This window comes from Micromys minutus (genome assembly GCF_963924665.1).
Source record: "Micromys minutus genome assembly, chromosome: 4".
Classification (NCBI taxonomy): Eukaryota; Metazoa; Chordata; class Mammalia; order Rodentia; family Muridae; genus Micromys; species Micromys minutus.
The window spans coordinates 76,463,109-76,487,696 of NC_137973.1; the positions used below are offsets into that span (position 1 = coordinate 76,463,109).

A 24,588-nucleotide genomic window follows, 5' to 3' on the forward strand; every position below is an offset into this window, starting at 1 on the left:
TCCCACCATTTGGAAAGTTAAGAACCACTGCTTTAGACTGGCTAAACGCTGGAGGAGCATGGGAGTCTGTCCTCTTTGGTCATACATTATTAGAGTTAATCCTTAATACTGATTAAAGTGGACCACTTATTTCGAGACTGTAATTACAGTTCCCAGGAGACCGTTTAAGAGCCTCAGAAAGGGTGTAGTAAACGCCCGCCGCTGGGTGGGAGTCCCGGTGGGCGTGGTCTCACCTGGCTCTAAGGAGTAGGACCGTAAAGTCGCCGAGCCGTAAAGAACGCTACAAGTCGTGAAGAGTCGTGGCCAAAACAGCTGCTTTACGGCTAACTCCGCTTCCAGCAAGCGGGCAGAGCTTGCGGCTTCTGGTGTGCTGCACGTGTGGCGCTGTCGGCGATTCGTTTGGTGATCTCTCCTGTTGGCATGGTGGTGCCACAGTGAAGAACGGAGTGGCAGCATCGACCTAGGCTCGTGAGCTGATGGAGTTTGCAGCTGAGAAGGAAGGGACACCTGGAGGAGGTCCCCAGAGGGTAGCTGAGGGGGCGCGGCTGAGGCCTGAGGCTGGTGGGGAGGGAGCCCGGGGCTTAGGTGGGAGCTCCGAAACTGGCGATGGAGAGGAGAGGAACGGACTGACAGGAATTGAGACCACAGAGGATGCGGAGGAGATAAAGATGGACTTAGCTGTGGTGAAGCAGGAAGTAGCGGACTGGTCGGATTTAGACGGTGGTATTTCGGATAGCCACTGGGTAAAGCAGGAGGTGGAGGGCGGGCCTGAGGTGAAGGATGAGAAAGACGTGTTGGAGGTGAAGCAGGAGGCGGATAGTAGCCTGGTGGTGAAAGAAGAGGAGGTGGATGAGCCAGAAGTAAAGGAAGAGAAAGTGAAGGTGAAGGAGGAGGTAACGGACTGGGAAGAAGCGAAGGAGGAGGACTTGAACGTAAAACAGGAGTTGTTTGTTGGTCAGAACGTAAAGGAGGAGCAGGCGATGGATGGGGTACCTGTAAAAGAAGAGGATTGCCTCAAGAGGGAAGCAATGGAAGACACGAAGGTGAAGGAAGAGCCTCAGATAAATCCCAGAATGGGCTGCAAGAGGAAATTGGCAATGTCAAGGTAGGGCAGGGAGAAAACTAGATGGGAAATAGAATACTAAGTGGACGAGTACCTAAGAGCAGAAAGTGAGGTAAGTTACCCCACACATGACGTGGGTCTGAATGACGATGTTCAGGTCAGGCTTGAAAAGCGTACTGTTAGATGACAAATTCTAAGACACCATGTCAAGTGTCCAGAAGGGTATGGTCAGGTTAGGGAGTGAAAATTCTGGGGATCAGAAGACTTTTGTGGAACCAGATCTTGCTAAATAAGAAGCTCTTGCTCAGTCTGCCTTTTAGAGAAAATAGGAGTTGGGGGTGGGGGGGCATCTAATATAAACCAAAAACAGGCAAGTAGGTAGACTTAATAGACAACCGTCAACTTACTCTTGACTTTATTCCTGGGTTCCTTTGATGTGCTCTTGTGACACACAGGTCAGAGTGTTGTCAGGTTCAGTCTCAAGCACCTTGAGCTGATACAACTGACTTGTACTGCGTGTACTTTGGATCTCATGTCACCAGACCCTAGAAGAGTGAGTGTGGAGGAAAGAAGATGAGTCATTCCGTTACTTGGGTGTCCATTCTAAATTAGCTGTGGAACCGGCATACGTTGCTGCCACTCTTTAAATTTGGCTGGGTCTCATTCTGTCTTATTTCTCTGAAGTGCGTGCTTTTAAAATGTCCATATGTAGCTCATGGAGTCTAGAATCTCCATGAATTAAGTTTCAAAACTCACCAAGTCATGTTATTCTCTTAAGTGCCATGGGGGGGGGGGGGCGGGGAATGGGCTGATGATTTCTTTCATGTAGTTTCTTTGAGTTGCACTTCATCGTAAATGCCATTTTAAGACATTTTCATAATCTTCAGTGAGGGCTATCATATACTTTATCAGAGTTGTAAGTAGAGTTAATTTTGAATATTAAGTTGCAGATGCACTTTTACAGGTGTGAGACCTGTGGGACAGAAGAAGCGAAGTACAGATGTCCGCGCTGCATGCGATATTCCTGCAGGTAGGTATGCAGCTTCCTACCTTACCCCCAGCTGTGTGCCCTCGCACCTCAGATGCAGAACGGCCTCCTGTCTGTTTCTTCAGTTTGCCCTGTGTCAAGAAACACAAAGCAGAGCTGACGTGTAATGGAGTCCGGGATAAGACTGCTTTTGTTTCGCTGCAGCAGTTTACTGAGATGAATCTCCTGAGTGGTAAGTCATTTCGTGAACAACACAGGAATGCTTTCTGGCCGCTGGCCTGTGTCACTTGCTAACTTTTCCATTCTGAAATTACAAGACTATCGATTTTTGGAAGACGTGGCAAGAACAGCAGACCAGGTTTCCAGAGATACTTTCTTGAAAAAACCAAAGCGCAAAAAATATGTAAGTATTTCTTCTGATCTTTTCAAGTTCAAATCCCTTCTCTCAGTTTGCTCCTTTCTCAGCTGTATCAAGCAGCCACTGCCATGTGGGGCTATTGTGGTTACTTGAGATAGATCCAAGGTACTTACCCTGGGACGTTTGTATTGCAGAGGGGAGGCAGTTAAGTGGAGGAGTTGGGAGGTATAGAACAGCAGATAGTATTTCTTAGAGATTTGAGTGCATGTAGGAAGTTTAGGTAGTCCAAGAGAGTAAAGAGAACAGTGGTGCTTGCTGGGCATGGACTCTTCAGAGTATAGCTGTCAGCATGGTGGTAGAGGTGAGCTTTTCTGAGAGGTGTTAGGTCGGCAGTGGACCTAACAGTACGAAATGGACAGCTGGAGGCATTCGGAGGAGAGCTCTACGTGGAAACGTAAGCAGAAGCCTCACAGGTGTGGCACTCGGGAGGGATGCATAGCAGGACTGACTGAGAAATACAAAGATGCAGGTTGGAACAGGATGTCTATGCTTGGGGGATTAGGAGGTGCAGGGTAATGGAAGCATTGTGAGTGAGGAGGGATGCCGAATGCAGTGAGGGAAACCTGTAAGGTTCCAAGCCTTCTAAGTAAGCATGAGGCTAAGGGAGGACTCAGGAGATGGAGGCAGGTGAGTCTCTGAGTTCCAGGCCAGGCAGGGCTGCATTTGACCTTTGCTCAAAAAAGAAAAACAGTCTTGAGCCTGGAGAGGTGGCTCAGCAGTTAAGAGCACTTGGTCTTACAGGGAAACATGGTTTACACAGAAATGTCCAAACCCCTGAGACTCCAGTGCCCTCTTGTGGCCTCCAGCAGTACCAGGCACACACATGCTGCATATACAAGCAGGCAAACGCTCACACACATAAAATACAAATAAGTTTTAATAAAAGGATGGCTTTCTCTTGGTGTCAGGGAGCAGCAGTGGAAGATGGGAGCATGAAGAACAGTTGCGGGGCAGTGATGCTGGTGGTCTGGGGGGGGAGTGCCATGTAGTGATGCTGGTGGCCTGGGGGGGGGGGTGTACCATGCAGTGATGCTGGTGGCCTTGGAGGGGGGGTGTACCATGCAGTGATGCTGGTGGCCTTGGAGGGGGGGTGTGCCATGCAGTGATGCTGGTGGCCTTGGAGGGGGGGTGTACCATGCAGTGATGCTGGTGGCCTTGGAGGGGGGGTGTACCATGCAGTGATGCTGGTGGTCTAGGGGTGTGTGCCATACTGGTGGTCTAGAGGTGCTGTTAGAAATCATTGGAAAGTGGTGAGATTTCAGTTTTGACAAAATAGTTAAAACACGAGAAGATTTAAAGCTTAAACATATAACAATTGGTAAGTAAAAAAATTGATTAATAATAGATCAAATCAGAGATCATTTTAGTAAAATAGTTAGGGTTTTCAATAACTTTCACACAACCGTGTCATTGGTACAGAGATGATATTACACATGCAGAAAGTTACCAAGTAGCAGTTCTTACCACTACTCAGGTTAAATTGAACATCACTAAATTCTATTATACTGTAAAATACAGTGTACATTAAAAAAAAACCATAAAATGGAAATATAATGATATAATCTCCACTGGGATGGGAAGGGAGCACTCCTGGCTTCCCTGGAGATCTTTGCTACCCTCTGGTGTGCTGCAGTGACCTGGTGACCTTTCCAAAGGGTTGTCTTACAACCATACATTTGCTCATCCTGATGTTTATAGACTTTGAATTTTCAATAATTAACAAAAAACAAAAAAGCTGTTTTTGAAACATTGTTATTGGGAATCTTTTTGGTTTTGAATTATGGTTTGTCTGTGTACTTGCTTTTCTAGGATTTATACCAAACATGAAATTGTTTTGTTGTGATGTGTCCATGTCCTTAATGTGGCTAAATGTTAGTAGAACTTATTACCAGTTTTCATTCTGTCCAGTTATGTCTAAATGTGGTCCTGCTAGCTTTGTTTATGTCTAGTTGCTATAGGATTTATTGGGCTTTAATTTACAATTCACTTGCTCCTTCTGAAATGACGGGTATCTCTAGTGGACATTTGACTTCCCCTTTGTGAGTATGTGCTTAAGCATTTTGTTCTTTATGTTGGTCAGCTTTGTTCTCTCTGTGACTCAGTGTGAACAGGCATATGCCATGGCACATGTATGTGGAGGTCAGAAGACAGCCTCTGGTTCCTTCTTTCACCTTGTCAGAGACAGGAGTTCTTCTCCATCCCTCCACAGGAGCTAGGGTAGCAGACTTTGCTAACACACTGAGCTTTTCTGTGTGTTCTATGATTTCAGGCTCAGTTCTTTATGCTTGTGCAGCACACCTTTTACCTGCTGAGGCATCATCAGCCCTTAATAGTTCATAAGAATTCTTTGTATTTTTTAGATACTGGTCAATTTGTGATAGAATATCATAAGACTATTTCATATGCTTTTTCTTTTCATTCTTTTAGTGAACAAACTATTTTAGTGTAAGTTTTATCTTTTGCTTGTTCCTTTTATAGTTAGTAGTTTTATAAGGAAATTCTTTCTCTGAACATGGTCAACAGCACTGTCATTTGGGTGGACCACTTTGAACCTAACATTTTCTATCTTGAAGTTAAAGAGATAATTGTGTTCTGAAAGCTTTATAGTACTACATTTCTCATTTTTGTCTTTTCCTGGAATTGATTTAGTATTATTGACAGTGAAGCTGCCGTTCAATATTCCATATAGATAATTCCTCCTCATAGCACCATTTCCAGTGTTTGCTTCTGTCTCCCAAGGTCACCTTTATCATAAGCCAGGCAGCCATAGATCAACCGCTCTGGTCAGGTTGTAGCCTGTCTACACCATCTTATTAGCCTGTTTATCAGTCTTGTATCTCTGCTACACTCTGATTCATTGTAGTGTGCCTCGCTCTACATGTGGCCTATTTGCTTGGAAGAAACAGAGAGTCATTGTAAGCATTTGGCCTTGTCACAGATTCAACCATCCATAGATCAGATGTTTGGCTGGAAATTCAATCCATACTGAGCAGCCACAAACCTTTTTTTTTAACCTTATTCCCTACATTACCTCTTGACTACTGTCTATAGAATGTTGGGCATAAGGATTATTTCACATAGACAGAATGTATGAATGTCATACGCAAATAGTACACCATTTATGTGAGGGACTTGAGCATCTGCAAAGCCTGGTGTCCGTTCCCGTTCTAAGGGTCAAGAATATGCTCTCTTAAGGCAACTTTGTTGAGTGTGTTACTTAAATCATTTCTAGCTTTCCTCGCTTACAGGATTCCTAATGAGTAAGAGCTTTTTACTTTTTGACCCCCGTGGCTTAGTTAATTTTTGCTTCATTACTTTAAAGCTAAATTACTAAATGCATCAGGAATTCGTTCTTTGACTTTATGAGGTTGCCTTTTCTTCTAAGCTAGTGGTTCTTGACCTGAGGGTCACTACCCCTTTAAGACTATTGGAAAAAAATAGATATTTACATTATGATTTTTAACAGTAGCAAAATTATAGTTATGAAGTAGCAACAAAACTATATTAAAGGGTCACAGGATTAGGAAGGTAGAGAACAGTTGTCTGTGCTCTGGAGAGCTCTCTGCCCGACCCTACCTGCACTTGGGAGTTGAGGGTGAGTTGGCACAGTGTCAGTTACACAGGGAGCAGAGGAACTCTGCTGCAGGATCCTTTACTACCCTCCACCCGCACCCCATTGGTCCCAAGAAAGTATTTGTTCCAAACAGCAGATCCTGATTGGCTGGCATTGTCTGCACTAGCAATCCTTGGTCTCAGGCAGTTCTCAACTAGGTCCTCCTGCAGGAATGCTGATGTCACAGGCAGCCCTCAACTAGGTCCTCCTGCAGGAGATGCCTTTGCAGTACATAGAGGCAGCCCTGCCGTTCTAACTACAGAGAACCACTGCTCTAAGCTTTTGTCTGCTTTACCCAATATCAATTAAATGGTACCAGTGTTTTGCATGGTGTTTGTGTGTTGTGTTTTTTATTTCTACTTCTCCTACCTTATGTTTTAATAGATGTTTATATCACATTTGTTTTCTCTCTCAAGCAAGTATGATAACTTGGGAGGTTTTGCTAGTTCATAAATGCTTTTAAGGCAAATTTTAGAGATGTTTACTTTTATGTATTTTTCCCATTGCCTGGCTATGTTTTCAGTGAAAACCCCCACCTCTATAACTACTGTCATTACTAAAACCAAAGTCTGATGAGTTACAAAATTAGATGCCATTATTTTTGTAATTTTCTTAGTTAGCTGGTGATTGCTAATCCTTTTCCATGGACTCATGACTTGACTATCCAACTTGGCATTACAACTCTTAGATTTTTATCCATTTAAACAGAAAACTCGATTTTTTCCCCCCTTCTTCTGGATGATCTTTTTTTCTTTTTAACTCAGTAGAAGGCTTAGTTACTTTGAGACTGCCCTTTGTGCTTAATAACTAAGTCAGATGGAGTAAAATATGTTAGAAACGGGCGTCTTTATATCCCATTTTGTACCCTCTTTGTATATTACCTAAATATGAATTATAAGGCATTTGAAATTAACTTATATTTGGTTTTGTTATTAGCTGTTCCTTATGAAGAATCGTGCCCGAAAACAAGGTATTTACTTGAGGCTTCTACCCAATGGATTCAGCAAGAGGAAAGAGAATTCAACAGTTTTTGACCATAGGTAGGTTTCTCACTTTTACTGTATATATAGCTGTTGTAATTTGATAAGGACCAACCTGTAAGGTTTGGTTTGCTTTAGAACGTTGTAAACAAAAGTCTGATCTGTAAACTGTTCTTGGATGCCAAGAGAAACTGATAATCATGTGTCCTGTGACTGGTGTGTATGTCCAAGGATATGTATGCAGTCCTTAGGGAAGCATCTCAAATGTTAATGCACATAACAAACCAATATACTTGTGCTTTAATCTCAGTAAGTTGGAATTTGATAGCATGTATTTCTGATAGGGCCTCAATAATATCATGGCTGGGCTGAATTTGACAGTGCATTTCTAATGGTGCCCAGTAATGCACATGGCTAAGAATCCTACTGTGAGTAATAATGCTGTGAAGTGTTCTCCGAGACATGGACCATCGTGGAGGTATTTGGGGAGCTTAACTTCAGATCATGAAAAGGTGGTAAGAGCTGAGTTCCTTTGATTAAATCGTTCTTCTCACTCAGCACTTTACCTTGATGTAAGTTTAACCCCTAAGAGACCTACTGTAGGCAGGTCTCACTGTACTGCCCAGACTGGTCTCAGAGTCTGACTCAAGCACTTCCCAGCCCAATAGGCCTTGTGATTGCTGTTGCAGTATCTGACTTCTTATTGAACTTTGGTCAGATGTTTTAAAGGACCTTGTTCTCTTGGTGTTCCCCAGCCTTTCTCTACTTTCCCCCATTCTCCTGCCTCCTCTTCCGCAGAGTTCCCTGAGCCCTAAGCAGAGTGATTTGATGAATATATCTTGTGTAGAGCTGTGTGTTCCACACGTGCTCTCTCTCTCTCTCTCTCTCTCTCTCTCTCTCTCTCTCTCTCTTTCTCTCTCTCTCTCTCTCTCTCTCTCTCTCTCTCTCTCTCTCTCTCTCTGTTCTCACTCTGCATACATAGTGTCTGATGTTCTCTCTCCCTCCCTCACCCCCCTCTTTCTCTGCAGACTGCCTGACACTACCTCCCTCCTTCTCTTGCTGCGTAGTGTCTGGCTGTGGATCTCTGTATTTGATCCCATGTGTTGCAGGAAGAAGTAAGGCACCAGTCGTTCATTAGGAGTCCTCAGCCGGTGTGATTAGCTATACTCTCAACTGTATTCTTGTATGGCCTACCTGTTCCCCAGGAGGGCCCAAGCCTCAGCTTCCTCTAACTGACCCAGTTCTAGACCCTAAGCCCTGTGCTTATTGTTGTTTGTCTACCTCCCGCTCAGAGCTGTGAGTCCTAAACTTCTTAATCTAGCTTTTGGACTGGGGGTTTGGTTTGGATTGTTGCTTTCTACAGAGGCATCTGTCATCTTAAGAAAGTTATGATCATATAGACATGCCCATTGTTAAAAATGTGAATTAGTATTCAAGTGTTTCAGTCCTGTTTTAGAAGTTAGCCACTAGGTGTCCCTCTTGTAAAGACTTAACATTTTACAAATTTAAAGCTATTTTATTCTTTAGATAAATTACAGCTTTCTAATTATATCATGTAACATGCCCGTCCACTTGTTTGCTAACATAATTTCATTCGTTTCCTTGAGCAGTTGTGGCAGTGTATTGCTTTAAACACGGGATTGTTTCAACTGTGAGTGTAGATTTGTACCTGTCTGTGACTTTATAAAGGAGCAAGGGTGAGTGAAATGGTGAGTCTGAGTTGAGCGAGTCAGGGGGCAGGGTAGAGGTTCGTGGTGCTAACCTATGGCTGGGCTGAAAGCTTGACCTCTGCCATCCCTTCCGCATGGCTTTTAGAGTTATGAAGGGGTTCAGAGTGACTGCAGGGTCTTCCAAAACACTGTGAAGAAGTAGAAGCCTGGTTGTTCCCTGGTCTACCTCTCCTGACTATGGCCATGTCCACGGAGCAAGGGGCTCTGTGACACTGCTTCCGAGTATGCCTTCCCACAGTGCCGCTGCAGACTGTCTGCAGAAAACCCAGCACTGTGGTCACCTTCAGGTATCTCATTCTCTTACCATGATGGCCACCTACTCAGAATGTTATGGCCTCTTGCCCACTATAGCCAGTGCCTCAGATGGCTCTGTTGGCAGTTTTGCCAGTAGTTTAAATCTGTAATCTCATCACCCAGCCCGTGTCTGAAACTCTGGAATGACCAGAAGTCAACATCTGCTTTTCAGTCACTGTGACCTGAATCGCTGTCTTTTAATGAGAACAGAAACCATTTTAGGTATTTCTCATGGATAATAGGAGATGCCCTGCGTGTTTGCTGGTTAAAGAAGATTACAACTTAGCTCACACTTTCTGCTTGTTCCATGCTCACCATGGTAAACCTTATATTATGTGAGGGGAGTGTTCTTGGCAAGTTACTTCTCTGTGCCTATTGCCTTGGTATAAAAGAGGATCTATCCAGTGATGGGACTGTTTGTCATGTTTGAGTGGTATTTAGTTCACAGTGCCTTTCAGAACTACCTGTGGACCGGTTCTGAAGCTTAGAATTAGGCTTGATGAACAGAGATGTTAATTTATTGACCTTAGGGTATCCTTAATTTTAAAAAGCACCAGATGAATTTGAAGTCTGCCTCTGGTTGAAAATTACTGGCCTGTGTACTAGTGATTGGAGTGCTAGCATACAGGCCGCAGTAGATACACAAGTCTCACTGCACAAAGCCATTGAGAGCAGTGTGTATTGTGACCACGTCCCTGACAAGAGGCAAATGTGAAAAGGAAGGACTTACCTTGGATCATGGTTTAAGAGGAGGGTACAGTTGTTAGGGTGAGGGAAACATGGCGGGGTTCATGGCCAGAGCTTTTGCCTAGGAATCCTTACATCTCACCCCGATAAGAAAGACTGGGACCTAGAAGTAGAAGCTAGACTGTAATGCTGAAGGCCTGTAACCCTAGCAGTCCATCCTTCCATCTGTATCCCGCCTCTTAAAGTTCTGTAGCCTCCCCAACTGTACCACCAGCCAGAAATAAGTGTGAGCATTTTATATCAGTCCTCATCAATGGAACAGGATACATTAAAAGGAAGGGAAGCAGTTTTGTGGCCTGCTGGTATGCTAGCAACTCCAAAGGCCAAGGGTGTTTAAGACAGTGGAGGTAGTTTGTGTGTCTGGAGCTCTGGGTAGTGAGTCATGGTGGACTGTGGACAATCCTGCTATGCTGCCCCAGGGGGTTTACTGAAGTAAACCCCTATGGACAGGCCATCTGTAGTCTGTCCTCTCCTGACTTCCTACTGAGTCGAAGTAAACCCAGGGTGTTGATCCTGCTGACTCCTAGGACGTCTTTCTCGTCTGTATTGCCTCACTGTCTGCAAGTATACACGTAACTCATCTCTCCTTCATGTCTCCTTTGCCTGAGTTCATGTAGTACGAATTTTCTCCAGTTAACATGAAACAGATGTCAGCGTTTAATACTACTTTTGGGTATGCATCGATCTTCTCTTCCTCCGTCATAGTGTTTTTATGAGGGGCTTGTGGGTATTTTGAAATTCTCTGTGTGTGGACTCCTTTGATACTTTCTAGAAAACCTTGTATTCCCTGAACTTTACCTAGTGAATGGCTCTGTGCTCCCCAGTCTTAGAACTAGTCAGCTATTCCCAGATGCCACTTCCTTCTACCACACAACCAGTTAAGAGTGGCCATACTGGTTAAAATTCCTTCATCTCAGCTTTCATGAACTGGACTGCATACATTTTACTATGTCGCCTGCTCACTCCAGCACCACCTCGCTAACCTGTTTCCTGTTACCACCAGTGCAGTACTTCATGGGCAAAATATACAACTGGTCCTTTTAAAAATATTTCCATAATGATGTGAGACATAAAACTGTGGTTTTCATTCTCAAACTTAGTTATTTTAATACAAATAAGTATCTGAGCAGATCCTTTGTGTTCATGCTTCCAGAAATACTTAATCATGGTACTAATCCTAATAAATTATTTTTATGAGGAAGTGTTGCATTTATTTTTGAGAGACTTTAAGTTTTCGTCATGAAAAATACTTTAAAGGTCAGGAGGCTGTAAGTGAAGGATTGTGTAGCTTTTTCATGCATTTGCCCTTCAAAGGCTTCCAAATTTGGTAGATTTTCCTTAAGTTTTCAATTAAAATAGGATTTTATGGCAGCAAGTGGAACAAATGCTTATGCTCCTAAAACTCCACCAGGCATTACTTGGTGTTTCTAAATGTGCTGACAGTTGTCAGGTTACGTCTGTCGTCCTGGGTGACGTGTGCTGTCTTGGTTCTTGTCAACCTGACTCAAACTTAGACATACCTGGGAAGAAAGAGCCTCAATTGAGGAATTAATTGCCTCCATCCAACTAGCTTATGGGCATGTTTGCCATGTTTTCTTGATGGTTAGTTGGTGTAGGAGGCTCAGCCTACTGTGGGCATGCTGTCCCTGAGTCGGCTGCCATGAGCTCTGTAAGCAGAGTAGCTGAGCGAGCGGCGCTCACTCGTTGTCTGGGCTTGAGTTTCTGCCTTTATGCGCTTGCCTTGAGTTTCTATGTTGGCTTCCCTCCATGACTGACCACAGCCTGTGAGACAAATAAATGTTCTTCTCTCGTCTATAGTCCTGGTGTTTGTCTCAGCAAAAGAAAGCAAACTAGAACATCTGAGAAGAGAAAACTTTAGTCCCTTTTCGGATAGGATGCTTGATGATGCATAAAATAGAATACCCAGGTCAGAGCAGCTTGACAATTTAAAATATCATGTTGACATTCAGACTGTTCAGAGATAGGATGAACTTCAAGGTTATTACAATACAATGATTTCTTTACAGCATCAAGCACCTGCTTTCTTTATGATTTTTCATGTCTTCTCTTTGCTCTTCTTGTTTTGTTTCAGTGTGCAAGGGGTTAACTTCAGGGCCTTCATTGCATCTTCTGTGGTGTGAGCTTAATTGTCATGGTCCTAAAACCCTGCTAGTAACAGCCTATATTGAAGCAGATATCAATAGGGAGTACTGGGGTGACCTGGAACCAGGAAAGTACTCTGACAGGCTGTGAGGCTGTTGCCAGAATGTGCTTATAAATTAGGGAAATGGAAGTGAGTGGTAGGAATGGGTGCCAGGAAGGCAATTATAATGCCCACTGTGTCTTTTGAAAATTATTCATATTTGGAGGTAAATATTTAAAGTAAAAAGTAATTGTGATATATTTGAATTGGAATTTTGAGAAATAGGTGGTTCATTGTTGAATTTTTATTTCTATAAGTATTTTGTTTATCTACTATAATAGATTAAAGCACTAGATTGAATAAAGTAATAGATTGAATACTCTGTTCAAATACCTCCTTCCCAGTTGGCAGCTGAACAGTGATCTCTGAAGAGAAACCTTTCTACCTTCCTGTTTATATATATTATAAAATACTAGAGTTTAATTTTACTGACTATGGAGAATAAGAGCCTTGTAAATTTAATTTTGCTACTGTTTTAATGTACATATCAGACATGTATGTGTACTCATGGAGACAGTTGTGAGCTGTCTGATGTGGATGCTGGGAACTGGGTCTTCTGGAAAAGCAGCAAGTACCACTGAACCTTCTTTCCAGCCCCAGAGACTGAGAAGTCTTAAGAGAAGGAAGCAAGAAGGCTTCACTGGCTATCACATGGGGAGACAGAACAAGCCAGCCAGAGAGAGAGCGTACGTTCATATTGGAGCACTTCCACATTAATCCACTAATGTGCATGGACTGAGCCATCCATGTGGGAAGAACCCTCGATACTCAGTGTCTTAGAAGCTCCACCTCAGCACTGGTGCGATAGGGAAGCATGTTTCCAGCACAGGAACTTTGTTGGGGCATCTGCACACTATCCTAGGAGACATTTGTATCTAACACTTTCAAGTTAAGGTTCAGGCTGACATCATGTCAGTGTGGTTCTCAAAATAGAAATACTTCTTAAAAGCACAAACAAAGCTAGGCATGGTGGCACAAGCTTTAATCCCAGCATTTTGGAGGAAGAGTCAGGTGGAGCTGAGGCCAGCCTGGTCTACAAATTGATATCCTGGACAGCCAGAACTGCACAATGAAACCCTGTCTCAAAATCATCAAAAAGCAAAAAAAAAGGCAAACAAGGGCCAATGAAATGGCTCAGCGAGGAAAGGTGCTTGCTGCCAAACCTCATGAATCTATATATAATACCCAGGACCAACCTAGTAAGAGGAGGGGACCTCCAGTTGCATGCCATAGACAATACTGCTAGACTCAAAAATAGATAAATAAATGGAACCAAGAAAAAGACACTTAAGTCTCTGTTGCCTCCCACATGCAGGGGTTATAAGCATGTGTCTGGCAATTTATGTCATATTTTCTCAGCAAAATACCTTTGAGGCTATCAAAGTGATTACATACATAATCCAGCCCTCATTGGGCCTGTGTGTTTATGACTACAGGGGTCAGTGTTCCTCAGTCCCTCTCCATATTTGAGACAGTATTTCTCACTTATGTGCAGTTCACTGACTGAGCTAGGCTGGCCAGCCAGTAAGTCCCAGGGGTCTGAACCCAGGTCAGCCAGCAAGCACATCATTTACCAACTGACCCATCTACCCCAGCAGCCCCAAGTAATAATTTGTAAGGAGACATGTTCAGGCAAATTTCTAATAAGTATTTTAGTTTTTAAAAAATGTGAGGATTACTTCCAATGTTTGTCTCACTATTATCTGGTTGGTACTTCTCATTAAAGATATCTTTGGTTTTAGTCGTCCTGGAAAACATTCGTGTTGTCCCCTCAGACTTGTGCATCATCAGCACATGTCCTTCCCTGCCTCACTGCACAGCCCTGCCTGTCCCCTGGGACTAGTTAACATTCACTGTAATCTGTTGCCAGCCCTCCTGCAGCACGTGATGCCATGCACAGCAATGCACAGCAATGCACATCTCATCTTCCTCGTCCTTCCTCAGTATAAATCCTAGGAATGAAACTGCTGGGCAAAAGCCTATGCTGATAAGTACTTGTATGTATCGCTTTTTATGAAACTGCACTGCCAGAGGCTTTTATCTCTATTTGGCCAGCAGTGGACAGTGTCTATGCTCCGTTTTCCTGGCACTGCTGATTTTCAGAGTACATCTACAAGTCTGATAGACACAACATTTTTTTGTGTGCTTTGTTTCTGTTGCATTTGAACAGCCATGTAGCCTAAGGTAGTGCCGTTTATCAGGAGCTGATGACTTTGGATTTGCATGTTCCTTAGGATCCTTAGCTTCAGATTCAAGTGGCAGTTTTCAAGAAATAAAGTCAAGAATAATTGACAGTATTACCTGGTCATGGAACCCCTGCCAGTGTCTTCTTCTACATACTGTTTTACTGAAACTTGGAAAGGATGATCCTTCCACGTTCCAAGTAATGAGGATTGATAATATGAATAACTCTTGGATATAAGTACTGCTTAATATTTATATTCCCTATTTTATACATGTGTCATCAACTTTTCCATTTTTTTTTTTTAACTATCCTCCTCCCCAGGGAGATTTTCAGACATCCTCCTCCTAACTGCATTCTGTGATGCTCTCACAGATTGGATGTCTGTTTATATACTGCCCCTGTGGAGGCTCATGCATTAAGATTTTGTTGATTATCCAAAAGACATTGATACAATACTGACTCTATTGACTGTATGGGATGTGTTTGTGTGTGTTTCATTTCAATATTTGAAGGGAAAACGTCACCACACCCTTGCTAACCCTCTGATACCTTTGGCTTTGTGGGATCCAAGAACTGATACTGCGCTCTGTATCAGGGATGGTACTGTCAGCGATGGTGCCCTGCCACTTCACTGATGTAGTCAGCTATAAACAAGTGCTTGGTGTTGCTTAAGTTATGTAGAATGCTCTAGGTGGTTTCTCATTCTTGAGAAAGTGGATATGCTAAGGGTGCAATGATTGTGTTGTTGTTAAATGCATCTGACTGATGTGGGACCAGTAGCCTTGGCGAGTTGAAGTGACTGATGGTAAGTACTAACCCTGTCCCAGTGCTCTTTAGGGTGGTCTTTCCACTGGGGATGCTGGGAAGCATTTTCAGTTACAGTTGTCAGAACTGGAAGCCTGAGTTCTTAAAACTCTAGTGGGTCAGGCAGGGATTCTTAAATACCCTCCAGTCTAGTGGGTCAGGCAGGGACTCTGTTAAATACCCTCCAGTGGGTTCATGGCACATTGAAGTAGCTGGCCTAAAATGTTGGCCCTGCCACGATCGAGAAGAACTGGACTAGCCTGATGATGCGAGTGTTTCTGGGACTGTGTCTTTAGAAGATACCAGGTAACATTCTGGCCTTAAGATATGTTCATATTTTAGGCCATTTGTATATCACCATACATAATTATGAAAATTTGAAAACCATTCTTTTGAGTCTGCAGAGCAGGGTTGATTGTCCGTATGCGTCTACTTCCTGTCAGTTATTACTTCCCAGTTATGCCTACATGATTTTCAGTCACACTAAGAGTCTTCAGGAAGAGCCAGTGAGAAGGCTCAGCAGGTACAGCTGCATGCTATTCCTGCAATTGCTTGCTTAAATCAAGTGACTGTTGTACCTGTGTTCAGACCTTTGCAAAAGCTCTCTGTCTCTGAGATACTAGACACCAGGCTTCAATACTAGTAATGTGTGGTTTGATTCTCCTCAGCTTCTTCTTATATAATAATGGCACTGTAAACACAAACATAATCTCCATACATTTTCTTCAGCTTTTCCGAAACCTGCCTTAATACTAAAAATCCTGCTATATTCAGTGTGTAGTAACTTACCCCAAAAGACAGGATTTTCACTGGCATACACTCATTGCCTTCAGACCACAAAAAAAGAATCCTCACTAAATCTTATAAATCCTTGGTGGAACATATACCACTAAAGTTGTGCGTTTTCTTTTTTAAGTTATATATTTGGAGTTCTACTATTTATTACAGGGTAAATTTCAAAAATATTACTGATCATTGCCTAGAAGAGATATAGCAAGTGGATGGTAAAAGTTTTCTTCTAAAACAAGAAATACATGTAGGCCAGGTAAGAGGCAGGCTGACCTCTGAAAGCAAACATTTAGTGATCTATGGTTTAGGTCCCATGTAGAACAAAGTCTAGGTGGAAAGCAGAGGCACTTCGTGCATCTTGCTTAGCAACCAGCCTGTTGTGTCCTGTTTTGCTACTGAATGAATACACACAGTCATTCTCAAGTGTGTGGACAACCAGCTGGACTCAACTGGACAGGACTTCCTTCACCTGCTTTCTGGATTAGTCAGGCGAGGACACCAACTCACGGTGCTTAATGCTGAGGAAATGTGTGTGTAAACTCTGAATGGAAGCTCATGCCGATCTCAAAACCCCAGCTGTGAGAAACCACCTTCTAATTCAGGAAGACAAACGTCCCTCAAGTTCAGAACAGTCTCACTTCTGTCCTTTCCTCTTACCAATCTTACAAGTCCATTACTCCAGGAACATAGTTCCCAGGGCTTTAAGAAATAGCAGGTAGCACTGAATAAAAGAAGTAGTTTGAGCTTTAAGACTCACTATAGAAAATCCTACAGTGGAAACTGATCTGATCTATGGGCTTTGTTCTCTCCTAGGAAACAGCAGTTTTGTTGGCATGTCAAGCTCCAGTTTCCTCAGAGTCAAGCCGAGTATATAGAAAAAAGGTACGATACTACCACTGTCCTTACAGATGTTTTACTTTAAGGCTCTGGAATTAAAGAGGCCAGTGGCTGAATTGAATAACCTAAGCTGTGCATGTCACACAGTGCAGCACTCATTGGCAGTGATTAAGGAACCTACAGCTGAGCCCAGCAGCATGCAGCTCAAATCAGCTACAATGCTGATGTGGTTCTGTCTCAGAGTATCGAAAACTCCAGAATTTTAACCATTTCAGGAATGTCTACAAAGTAGGTGGAACTTGAAAGGGAAAAGTTAACATAAAACTGCAGTAATAAATTGAGCAGGGAATGTGATTTAAGGAGAGGGATATGATCTGAGTCAGGAGGTCTGAAACTGAGTGATTACACAGGACATAGTGATAGAATCCTCAAGAAATATCGTATATGTATGAAACATATGTGTGTACATCATAGCTTAATACTATTAAGGCTTGTTAAGGTTTTTTGACTAAGAATATATCTGGTACCACTCAGATTTTAACCATGTGCTGTGTGGTTCTAAGTGGATGTTAGGTGGTGTCCTCAGCCTCTGTCCCCACTGTGCATTCTGTCTTTGGAATCATCATGGAGAATTAGCAAAGAATTTTGTTACGAAGCAGAAGGCAGGACTGGCTTGCTTAATGCCCAGGGGTGTGGTAGAAGTGCTTCATGAAGTTAGAGTGCTGGGATAAGTTGCTGTTTCAGGGGAGTCTGAATTTTGTTATGCAGCCTTTTTAGAACAGGAAAGTTTGAGAACCTAAATGCTTCGTTCCAGGGGAGTTGGTATCAGCCTAAAGCCTGATTCGTGGCTCTGACTGAGGGACGGAGCACTGGCTGCAGCCCTGATGCGTTTCTTTAAGCCTCATACATGTTTCAGTTTTAACTTTTTAAAGTTTGGACATAGCATCTATTAAAAGCAGCTTCATATTTTATAAGTGATTGATAAAGAGATTTTCTACATTTTTAAAGACTTGATCATGTGTTCCTAGAAAGTCTTTCTGTGCTTTTCTTCTGCAAAAAAACTTATCATGAAAAAATGCTTTATGCTATATTTTGTCAAGAGTAAAATAAAAGGTCCTTGCCAGTTTTTACACCAAATTTGGTAGTTTGAAGTTAATTCTTTGTAGCAATTATAAATAATAATGTAGCTATTTTCCTTCTCTGTTGGAAAGAGTGCCAGATGATAAAACTATTAATGAAATTCTAAAACCTTACATCGATCCTGAAAAGTCTGATCCTGTGATTCGTCAGAGGTATGTTTCCAAAATCTTGTAGCTTTCTGACAAAGTTTAAAATGTTGACTTAAAATGTCGTATGCACACACGTGCTCCAGCACACGTAGAGTACAGAGCTTTAGAGAATGGGCTCTCTCCTTCCTCCATGTGGCTCTCACGCTAGAACTTAGACGACCAGGCTTGACCACGAGCATCCTTACTCGTGGGACGTCTCGCTGGATACACACGTTAAAGTATCTTAAAGTGTGTGTGTATTATAGGGAGTCATGGCTATATTTAAATATGTTGTTGGCTAAGGTTCATTCATTGTGAAATTAGTGCCGTCTACTGTACCGCAGACACTCCTCAGATAGTAATGGTGTCAATCATTTAGCTGTTGCAGCAGCTCTGTATGGGGAGACACTGGCTCCTACCATTTTACAGGTGGAGAAACTGAGACTTAGGCAGGTTAAATAACCTCCTGTGACCAATAAGCAAGGAAGCTGAGATTCAGACCCCTGTGGGACTGAAGTCTGCAGTCTCAGCCTTAGACCAAACTGCCTTTCACGTTGAACCAAAAATTCTGAAAGTTAAAGCTTTTCTAGTAACTGTTAAAGACAAGAAATTATATTTCAGCCAAGTCTTCAAAGAACTAAATAAGGTTATACTTTGCCTCCAGAAATACAGCATGGTCCAAAGTGACTGGTGGACGGTTAGATCCTGGATATATGAGTTAAACAGCTACCTCTGTCTGCCTCTTAGGAACTGTGTATCAGAGCAGACCGCTTCACCACCACGCTTTACTTTCCCCATCGGTGGGATTAGAATAATACTATATAAAAAGTCAGGAAGCATGAGAGGGAGAAGTGTGAAGTCCTCAGGGCCTGGAGCACACACAGCAGTGCTCCAGTGGTGAGTTAGTTTCCGGTTCTCACCTGTAGCCTGTTCTGGAGTTGGGAATGCTTGTTCACTTCCTAGAGGGTTGAAGTTTACACCTGGTGGGGCCTACGTGTCTGATCTGATCCTGTTGTCTCTCACTATGGAAGACTCCTACCAGCCATGCAGGAGCTAGGCCTTGTCTTTGGGACAGCTCTGACTGTTTAAAGCTTGACTCATTGATAATCTAGTTGTTCTCATCGCTCAGATGCTTGGCATTGATGGAAAGCACTTGTTACTGAGTTGAAGGCAGTAAAGTATATTGGTAAGCAGCTCACTGTATGCTGATACAACCATATTTTTTAGCACATGTACTGACAAAACAAGACTGAATTTCAGATGTGTAACCAGCTCTGGTTAGATATTGCTTTCATATCTTGCTTAGAAAACACCTTTTTTTTTCCTCTTTATTCTTGGATAAATGAATTATAAATATTAGCTACTCCTAAATGCTTAGTCTCTATAAAGACTACCTTGAAATAGATTAAAAATTAATTTTGCTTCCTCCACTGCAATCTTTTCTTTCAGATTGAAAGCCTACACACAGTCACAGACCGGGGTCCAAATTTTAATGAGGGTCGAAAATATGCAACGAAATGTGATAAGGTAAAATTGCCCCCCTTACTTTCACTATATATGACTAACTAGCTTGATCAGGTTGAATAGCTAATTATTACACTAATTGTTTTGCTGTCAACAAAAATGTAGAAATCTAAACTTATTGCTTTCAAGTTAAAATACTAAAATAATCACATACTTACAAGTTTTATAGCAATGGCCTATCTGGGTTTTTTGGATTTTCAAGACAGGGTTTCTCTTTGTAGCCCAGGCTATCTTAGAACTTGAACTGGGCTGGCCTCAAACTCTCAGAGATCCACTTGCCTCCGTCTCCAGAGAGGGATTAAAGGTGTGCGCTAGCATGCTTGGCTCAGTATTTTAAAATATCCTCAGATGCAACCCAAAAGTGCCACAAATCTCAAGAATAGGAGTTCCAGTGTTTATATTTATAGTTTTGGAAGCTCAAAATCTCAGTCAGACGACTGTGCATACACTGTCTTAGAGTACCGCATAGGAAGGCAGAGTTGATTCCAGCAAACCATGAGCTGAGCAGGTATCATTGGGCCTTGTCATCAATAACTAGATCACCTCTGGAGCCATGTCTCCACCACTGAGCTTTGACAACTCCTTGTGCTAGGCTGAGGGGTGAGCATTCTCACAAAGCTACATAGACTGGCCTTTAACTCACTCTACAAACCAAGGCTGGCTTTGAACTGAAGTTCCTCCTGCTTCAGCTGAGTAGCTGGGACTATGGTCTGAGTCAAAGTTTGTATTATATTCAAGGAGTTTGGTTATTAAATCATTAAAAATTCATTCTAACTACTTTGTGCCTGGAGAACATGGTTCCCCTTGTCATCTGCGACCTCTGGTTCTTAAATCGTTCCATCTCCCTCCCTCAGTGATCCTTGAGCTGTGGGAAAAGAGCAAGAATACAGACGTCCTGTTTAGGGCAGAGCATTTGAAGTCTCTCATGCTCTATACCTTGACCATTTATGGGTCTCTGTGTAAATCATTATCTGTTGCAAAGAGAAGCTTCTCTGGTGAGAGTTGAGAGATACACTAAGCTATGGGTGTAACACTGAGTCATTAATGCCGTGCCCTTTTAGCAGGATAGTAATTGTAGGTTCTCCCTTAGCACTAATGGACTGTCTAACCACAGGTTACTGACCCTGCTAATGGTGCCAGACAAAGGTTTGACCTTGTGGAATAGGTCTTAAATCCAGCCATAGTTACTCCCATGACATTTCTTCCACTATTGTTCCAGTGGGTGAATCTTGCCAAGCCCATTGTTCCTGTCACTTTCAAGGGTTGCACAGCTGTGTAAGGTTAATGCTTGCTTTCCTTGTCCTGTAGCATGCATAGCACCTTCTAAGACTATGAAAGCTCGCCAGCAGGAGTGAAGCTTCCAGGGCAGTATGAGCTTGATTTCTCTGTGTTCTTAGACTTACATATGTGGTGTGCTTAGCAGTAGTGCTTACTGACAGATCCTGGAGGATAAGCAAAAGCATTGGCAGTAACTCTTAATGTTGGGGGATATTGGACTCTACTGGTTACAGCTCTAAAAGAGACAACCCATTTGTTTGCCTGTGGTAGGGGCATTGTCACTCCATTGTAAGGGAGCTCCATTTGAACTCCTTCCATTGTGCATGTGAACTCACAGCAGTTGTGATAGTATGCATAAAACCTGTGCAAGCCCAAGCCAGACAGAATCCCAGCATGGAGAGAGGAAGCATACACTAAGTCCCACTATTAACTGAGGAGCTCAGTTAGTCTGTAAGGGTATGACCCCTGGTGGGGGATCACAGTCCAGGTAGTGGCCACACATCTCAGAGCATATGGGCAGCACAGATTGAAATTGATGTTTTTTAAGAAGGAAGAGAGAGAAAGGAAGGGGGTGACATGGATGAGATGTGGGGAGGGATGAATGTGATCAGTACGTATTTATACAGTTCTTAATAACTGATAAGAGGGGAAACGAATTAAAGAGATAGAAACCTTGAAACAATACATATTTAAAATATGCATACTAAAATTCTATTCCAGCATTTTACTGAGTTCCATTATTGTAGAATGAGCCATAATTTTTTAAAAAAAAACAAAAACTTAGCCACAAGATAGCAATGAGCTGATGTATACTGTATTAAGTCCTGGACTCCCCTTCCCCCCCAAAAAAAGTCAGAGGTTCAATTTTCTGCTTTTAGGATCAGTTGTTTTCACTTTAACTTAAAACCCAGAAACCTAGGCAGGGAGAGCTGTATGCCACTCCACTAAGGCATAAGTCACGTCTGTGGCAGACGTGTAGCCGAACTTACAGCTTTACAGCTGTGAGCGCCTCAGTCAGTGACCTTACTTTTAGTGGAAAAACACAGTGTACTAGAGCCAACTATTAAAGTGTTACATCTGGGAACAGCTGGCCTTAGCTGATTTTTATTTTAGAATGGAAGGGCTGTGACCAGAGTGTCACCACCTAGATGGGAAATAGCATCGTTTGTGACCCTCCTCTTTAAGTCTCTTGAATGTGAAGAATAGAAGCCTGCCGCCCTAATGTGCTGGGACAGAGAAGGTTACACTTGAGGATCAGGACCTTATTTGAGACACCTGTTGAGCCTTCTGAGTGGGTTCTACTGCCCTGCTGATGCCCCTGTGTGGTCAGCTGGTCTAGAGGAGATTGACCCAGTAAAAGAAGAAATGTCTGTGTCTCTGAGGCCAGGAGGGAAGTGAATGTAGGATAGGATTGTGAGTATCCAAACCTAATAGTTTATCCTCAGGCAGCTGAGTCATGCTGATGGAAATAACAGAATTGCAGAAATTTTAGAAAGATAAAGGTGTCCTTTGGGATTTGGTGATCCTAATGACTTACAAAGGAGCTGAGCCTGGATGTCTGTAAGAGGGTCAAAACTGAGCTTTAAAACTTGACTCAGGATATTAGAAACAGAAGCATGTTAAATACTTTTAGACCCTTGAAAATAAACATGACAATACAACAGAGGTTTGAGGGTTGTGTAAAAGTCACATTCTTATACTGAGGCAAAGTAAGTACATTTTACATAGATAAAAATGTGCCTAATGCTAACATGAATGCTGTTCTTTTTAACTGAGGAAATCCAGTGACTTTGTCCTGTAGTTAGAATAAAGCGAAAGCTGTGTCCGAGATGTGGGTATGTGAGCTAGTGTCTGTTTAGTCATGGCATCCCTGGTGTCAGGTAGGAGCAGGATTAAAGAGGGAACTGAGCTAGGGAGCTGCTCAGTGGACAGCCTTGCTACAAAAACGTCAAGACCTGAGTTGGAATCCTGGCACCCTGGGAAAGCCAGGCAAGTAGCCCATGTCTGGGCTCCTTAGATGCCCTAGAGCCAGATAGTATGTTATGTACAGCAGCAAACAACGACACCCCCAAGGCTGTGTGCACACACATACATGCACATACTACACACATGCCAAATAAGTAACTATAAACAAAATAATTACAAATTTAGGATCCAGATGTATCCAGAATCATAGACCAGTAAGTAGCAGAGTAGGACTTTAACTCCTGTTAGGCTTACTGCTTCTTTAGCTAAATTCCAAGTCCATAAAATGTTACCCTGTGTGTATTTGACAGGCTGTCTTTATGAATGACTTCCACAGTGCACTTTAGTCACTGGTGTACACTGGTGTACACTGGTGTCCTAGAATCTGAAGAATTCAGACTTTGAGAGTCTGCATTGAAATATGAATGTCACAGTCAACGAGCACTGGTCTGGATGCCTACTGGCCCTTAAGGGCAGTCAGTGCTCCTCTGGTAGAGGCTGGTATACAGGGCAGGCACTAACTTAAACCCTGTAACGGGTCAGAGACGTGGTCCAGCAGTAAACAGATCTTGCTGCTCTTACAAAGACCAGACTTTGGTTCTCAGTAGCCATGTTGGGAAGTTCATAGCCACCTCCAACTCCTGTCCTCTGAGGGTGCCACCTAGCTGGGACAGGCACTCACACACATAAATAAAAGACATTCAGCAAACCCACTTCTGTCACATTTGAACAAAAAAGCCTTAAAGAACAGCTCTTCAGTTGACAGCTCTGTAAAAATCTGTGTAGTAAGTGTTTTTGCATTATGCCGCTCGGTTTGAGCAATAAGACTGGTTTCCACAGTAACCAGGTGTAGCCCTGACAGTTTCTGGCATCTGATGTATAGCATGCTTGTCAGTTTTTTGTATATGTGAGCATCCCTTTGCGGAGAGCATGCTATTCTTTAACAGCAGTAATATTGGAGTTGAGTCCATGTGGCTTTGGGCAATCTAAAACCAAATGCAGAGCGAATGCTACAAAATGAGATAAAATACTGGAAGAAGTATGATCTACACACAGAAAATTATTTGACAAATAAGCTAAAATCAGTAGAAACATCTCTTTATTTGTGAAGTCCCTTAGGGGAAGACTTGTGATTAGGATTAAATATGTAGAAAGAAAGCTATTTCAACTATGTCCCCTGCTGCCGGAAAAGACCTGTGACTGAGAGCCCTGGCTGTGTTTTCCCTAGGAAAAGTCCAGGGGCATCATTGTATTCTTTTAACTGAACATTAATTTTATGTTCAGTTATCTAATATAATCTCCTGGTTTTCTTGGTGTAACTATAACTGGGGGCTGTTTTAATTGTTGCTTTTTCATTAATTTTTATTTTTATGCACCTGAGTGCTTTGCCTGCATGCATAGTACAGCACATGTGTAGTACTGGTGGAGGTCAGCAGAGGGCGTCCGATCTCCTGGGAGGGCACTAACAGTTGTGAGGTGCCATGTGGGCTCCAGGAATGGAACCCAGGTCCTCGGCAAGAGCACTGAGTACAACTGCTGAGCCCTTCTCCGGCCCCACATTGTTTATTTTTAAGGGAAATAATGTTTGAAAGATGTGAAGCATTTGATCCTTAAATCCTGGACCCACTTGTAAAATATTTTCTGCACATCTGTCTTCTGTTACCCAAGAAGAGAATGGTGTGTGAACACAGATGCCGGCTTGGAAAATGCAGTTACTTTGCTTTTCATGCTTCTTTTTTAAGCTCTGTGATTCTGAAATAAATACTCCAGTTCTTGGATCATCAGAAAAGCTCACACACAGGTTTCCTTCACACTGTCTCTCAGTGTCATCCTCTGAGGAAGACCTGTTACCATGTGCGTGTGAGTGCAGAGGACAGAGGTGTGGGACCTACCTGGGGTTGG

General features: G+C 42.7%; 1 protein-coding gene across 3 annotated transcripts in view; it reads left to right on the forward strand.

Moving 5' to 3' along the window:
• The first annotated feature begins 358 nt into the window (after positions 1-358).
• The window catches only part of ZNHIT6 (zinc finger HIT-type containing 6), a 29,790-nt gene continuing 5,560 nt past the window's right edge, over positions 359-24,588 (forward strand). For 2 of the 3 annotated variants that reach the window (XR_013975007.1, XM_080915734.1), the window contains exons 1-8: positions 359-1,105; positions 2,028-2,093; positions 2,177-2,283; positions 2,369-2,454; positions 7,019-7,122; positions 16,628-16,696; positions 17,863-17,943; positions 19,369-19,446. Coding sequence is in view for 2 of the 3 variants with exons in the window: in XM_080915734.1 (XP_080771860.1) it covers positions 477-1,105; positions 2,028-2,093; positions 2,177-2,283; positions 2,369-2,454; positions 7,019-7,122; positions 16,628-16,696; positions 17,863-17,943; positions 19,369-19,446 (1,220 nt within the window). In the remaining variant the exon portion in view is untranslated. The remainder of the gene's footprint in view (positions 1,106-2,027; positions 2,094-2,176; positions 2,284-2,368; positions 2,455-7,018; positions 7,123-16,627; positions 16,697-17,862; positions 17,944-19,368; positions 19,447-24,588) is intronic. The other variant, XM_080915735.1, reaches the window with a different exon arrangement.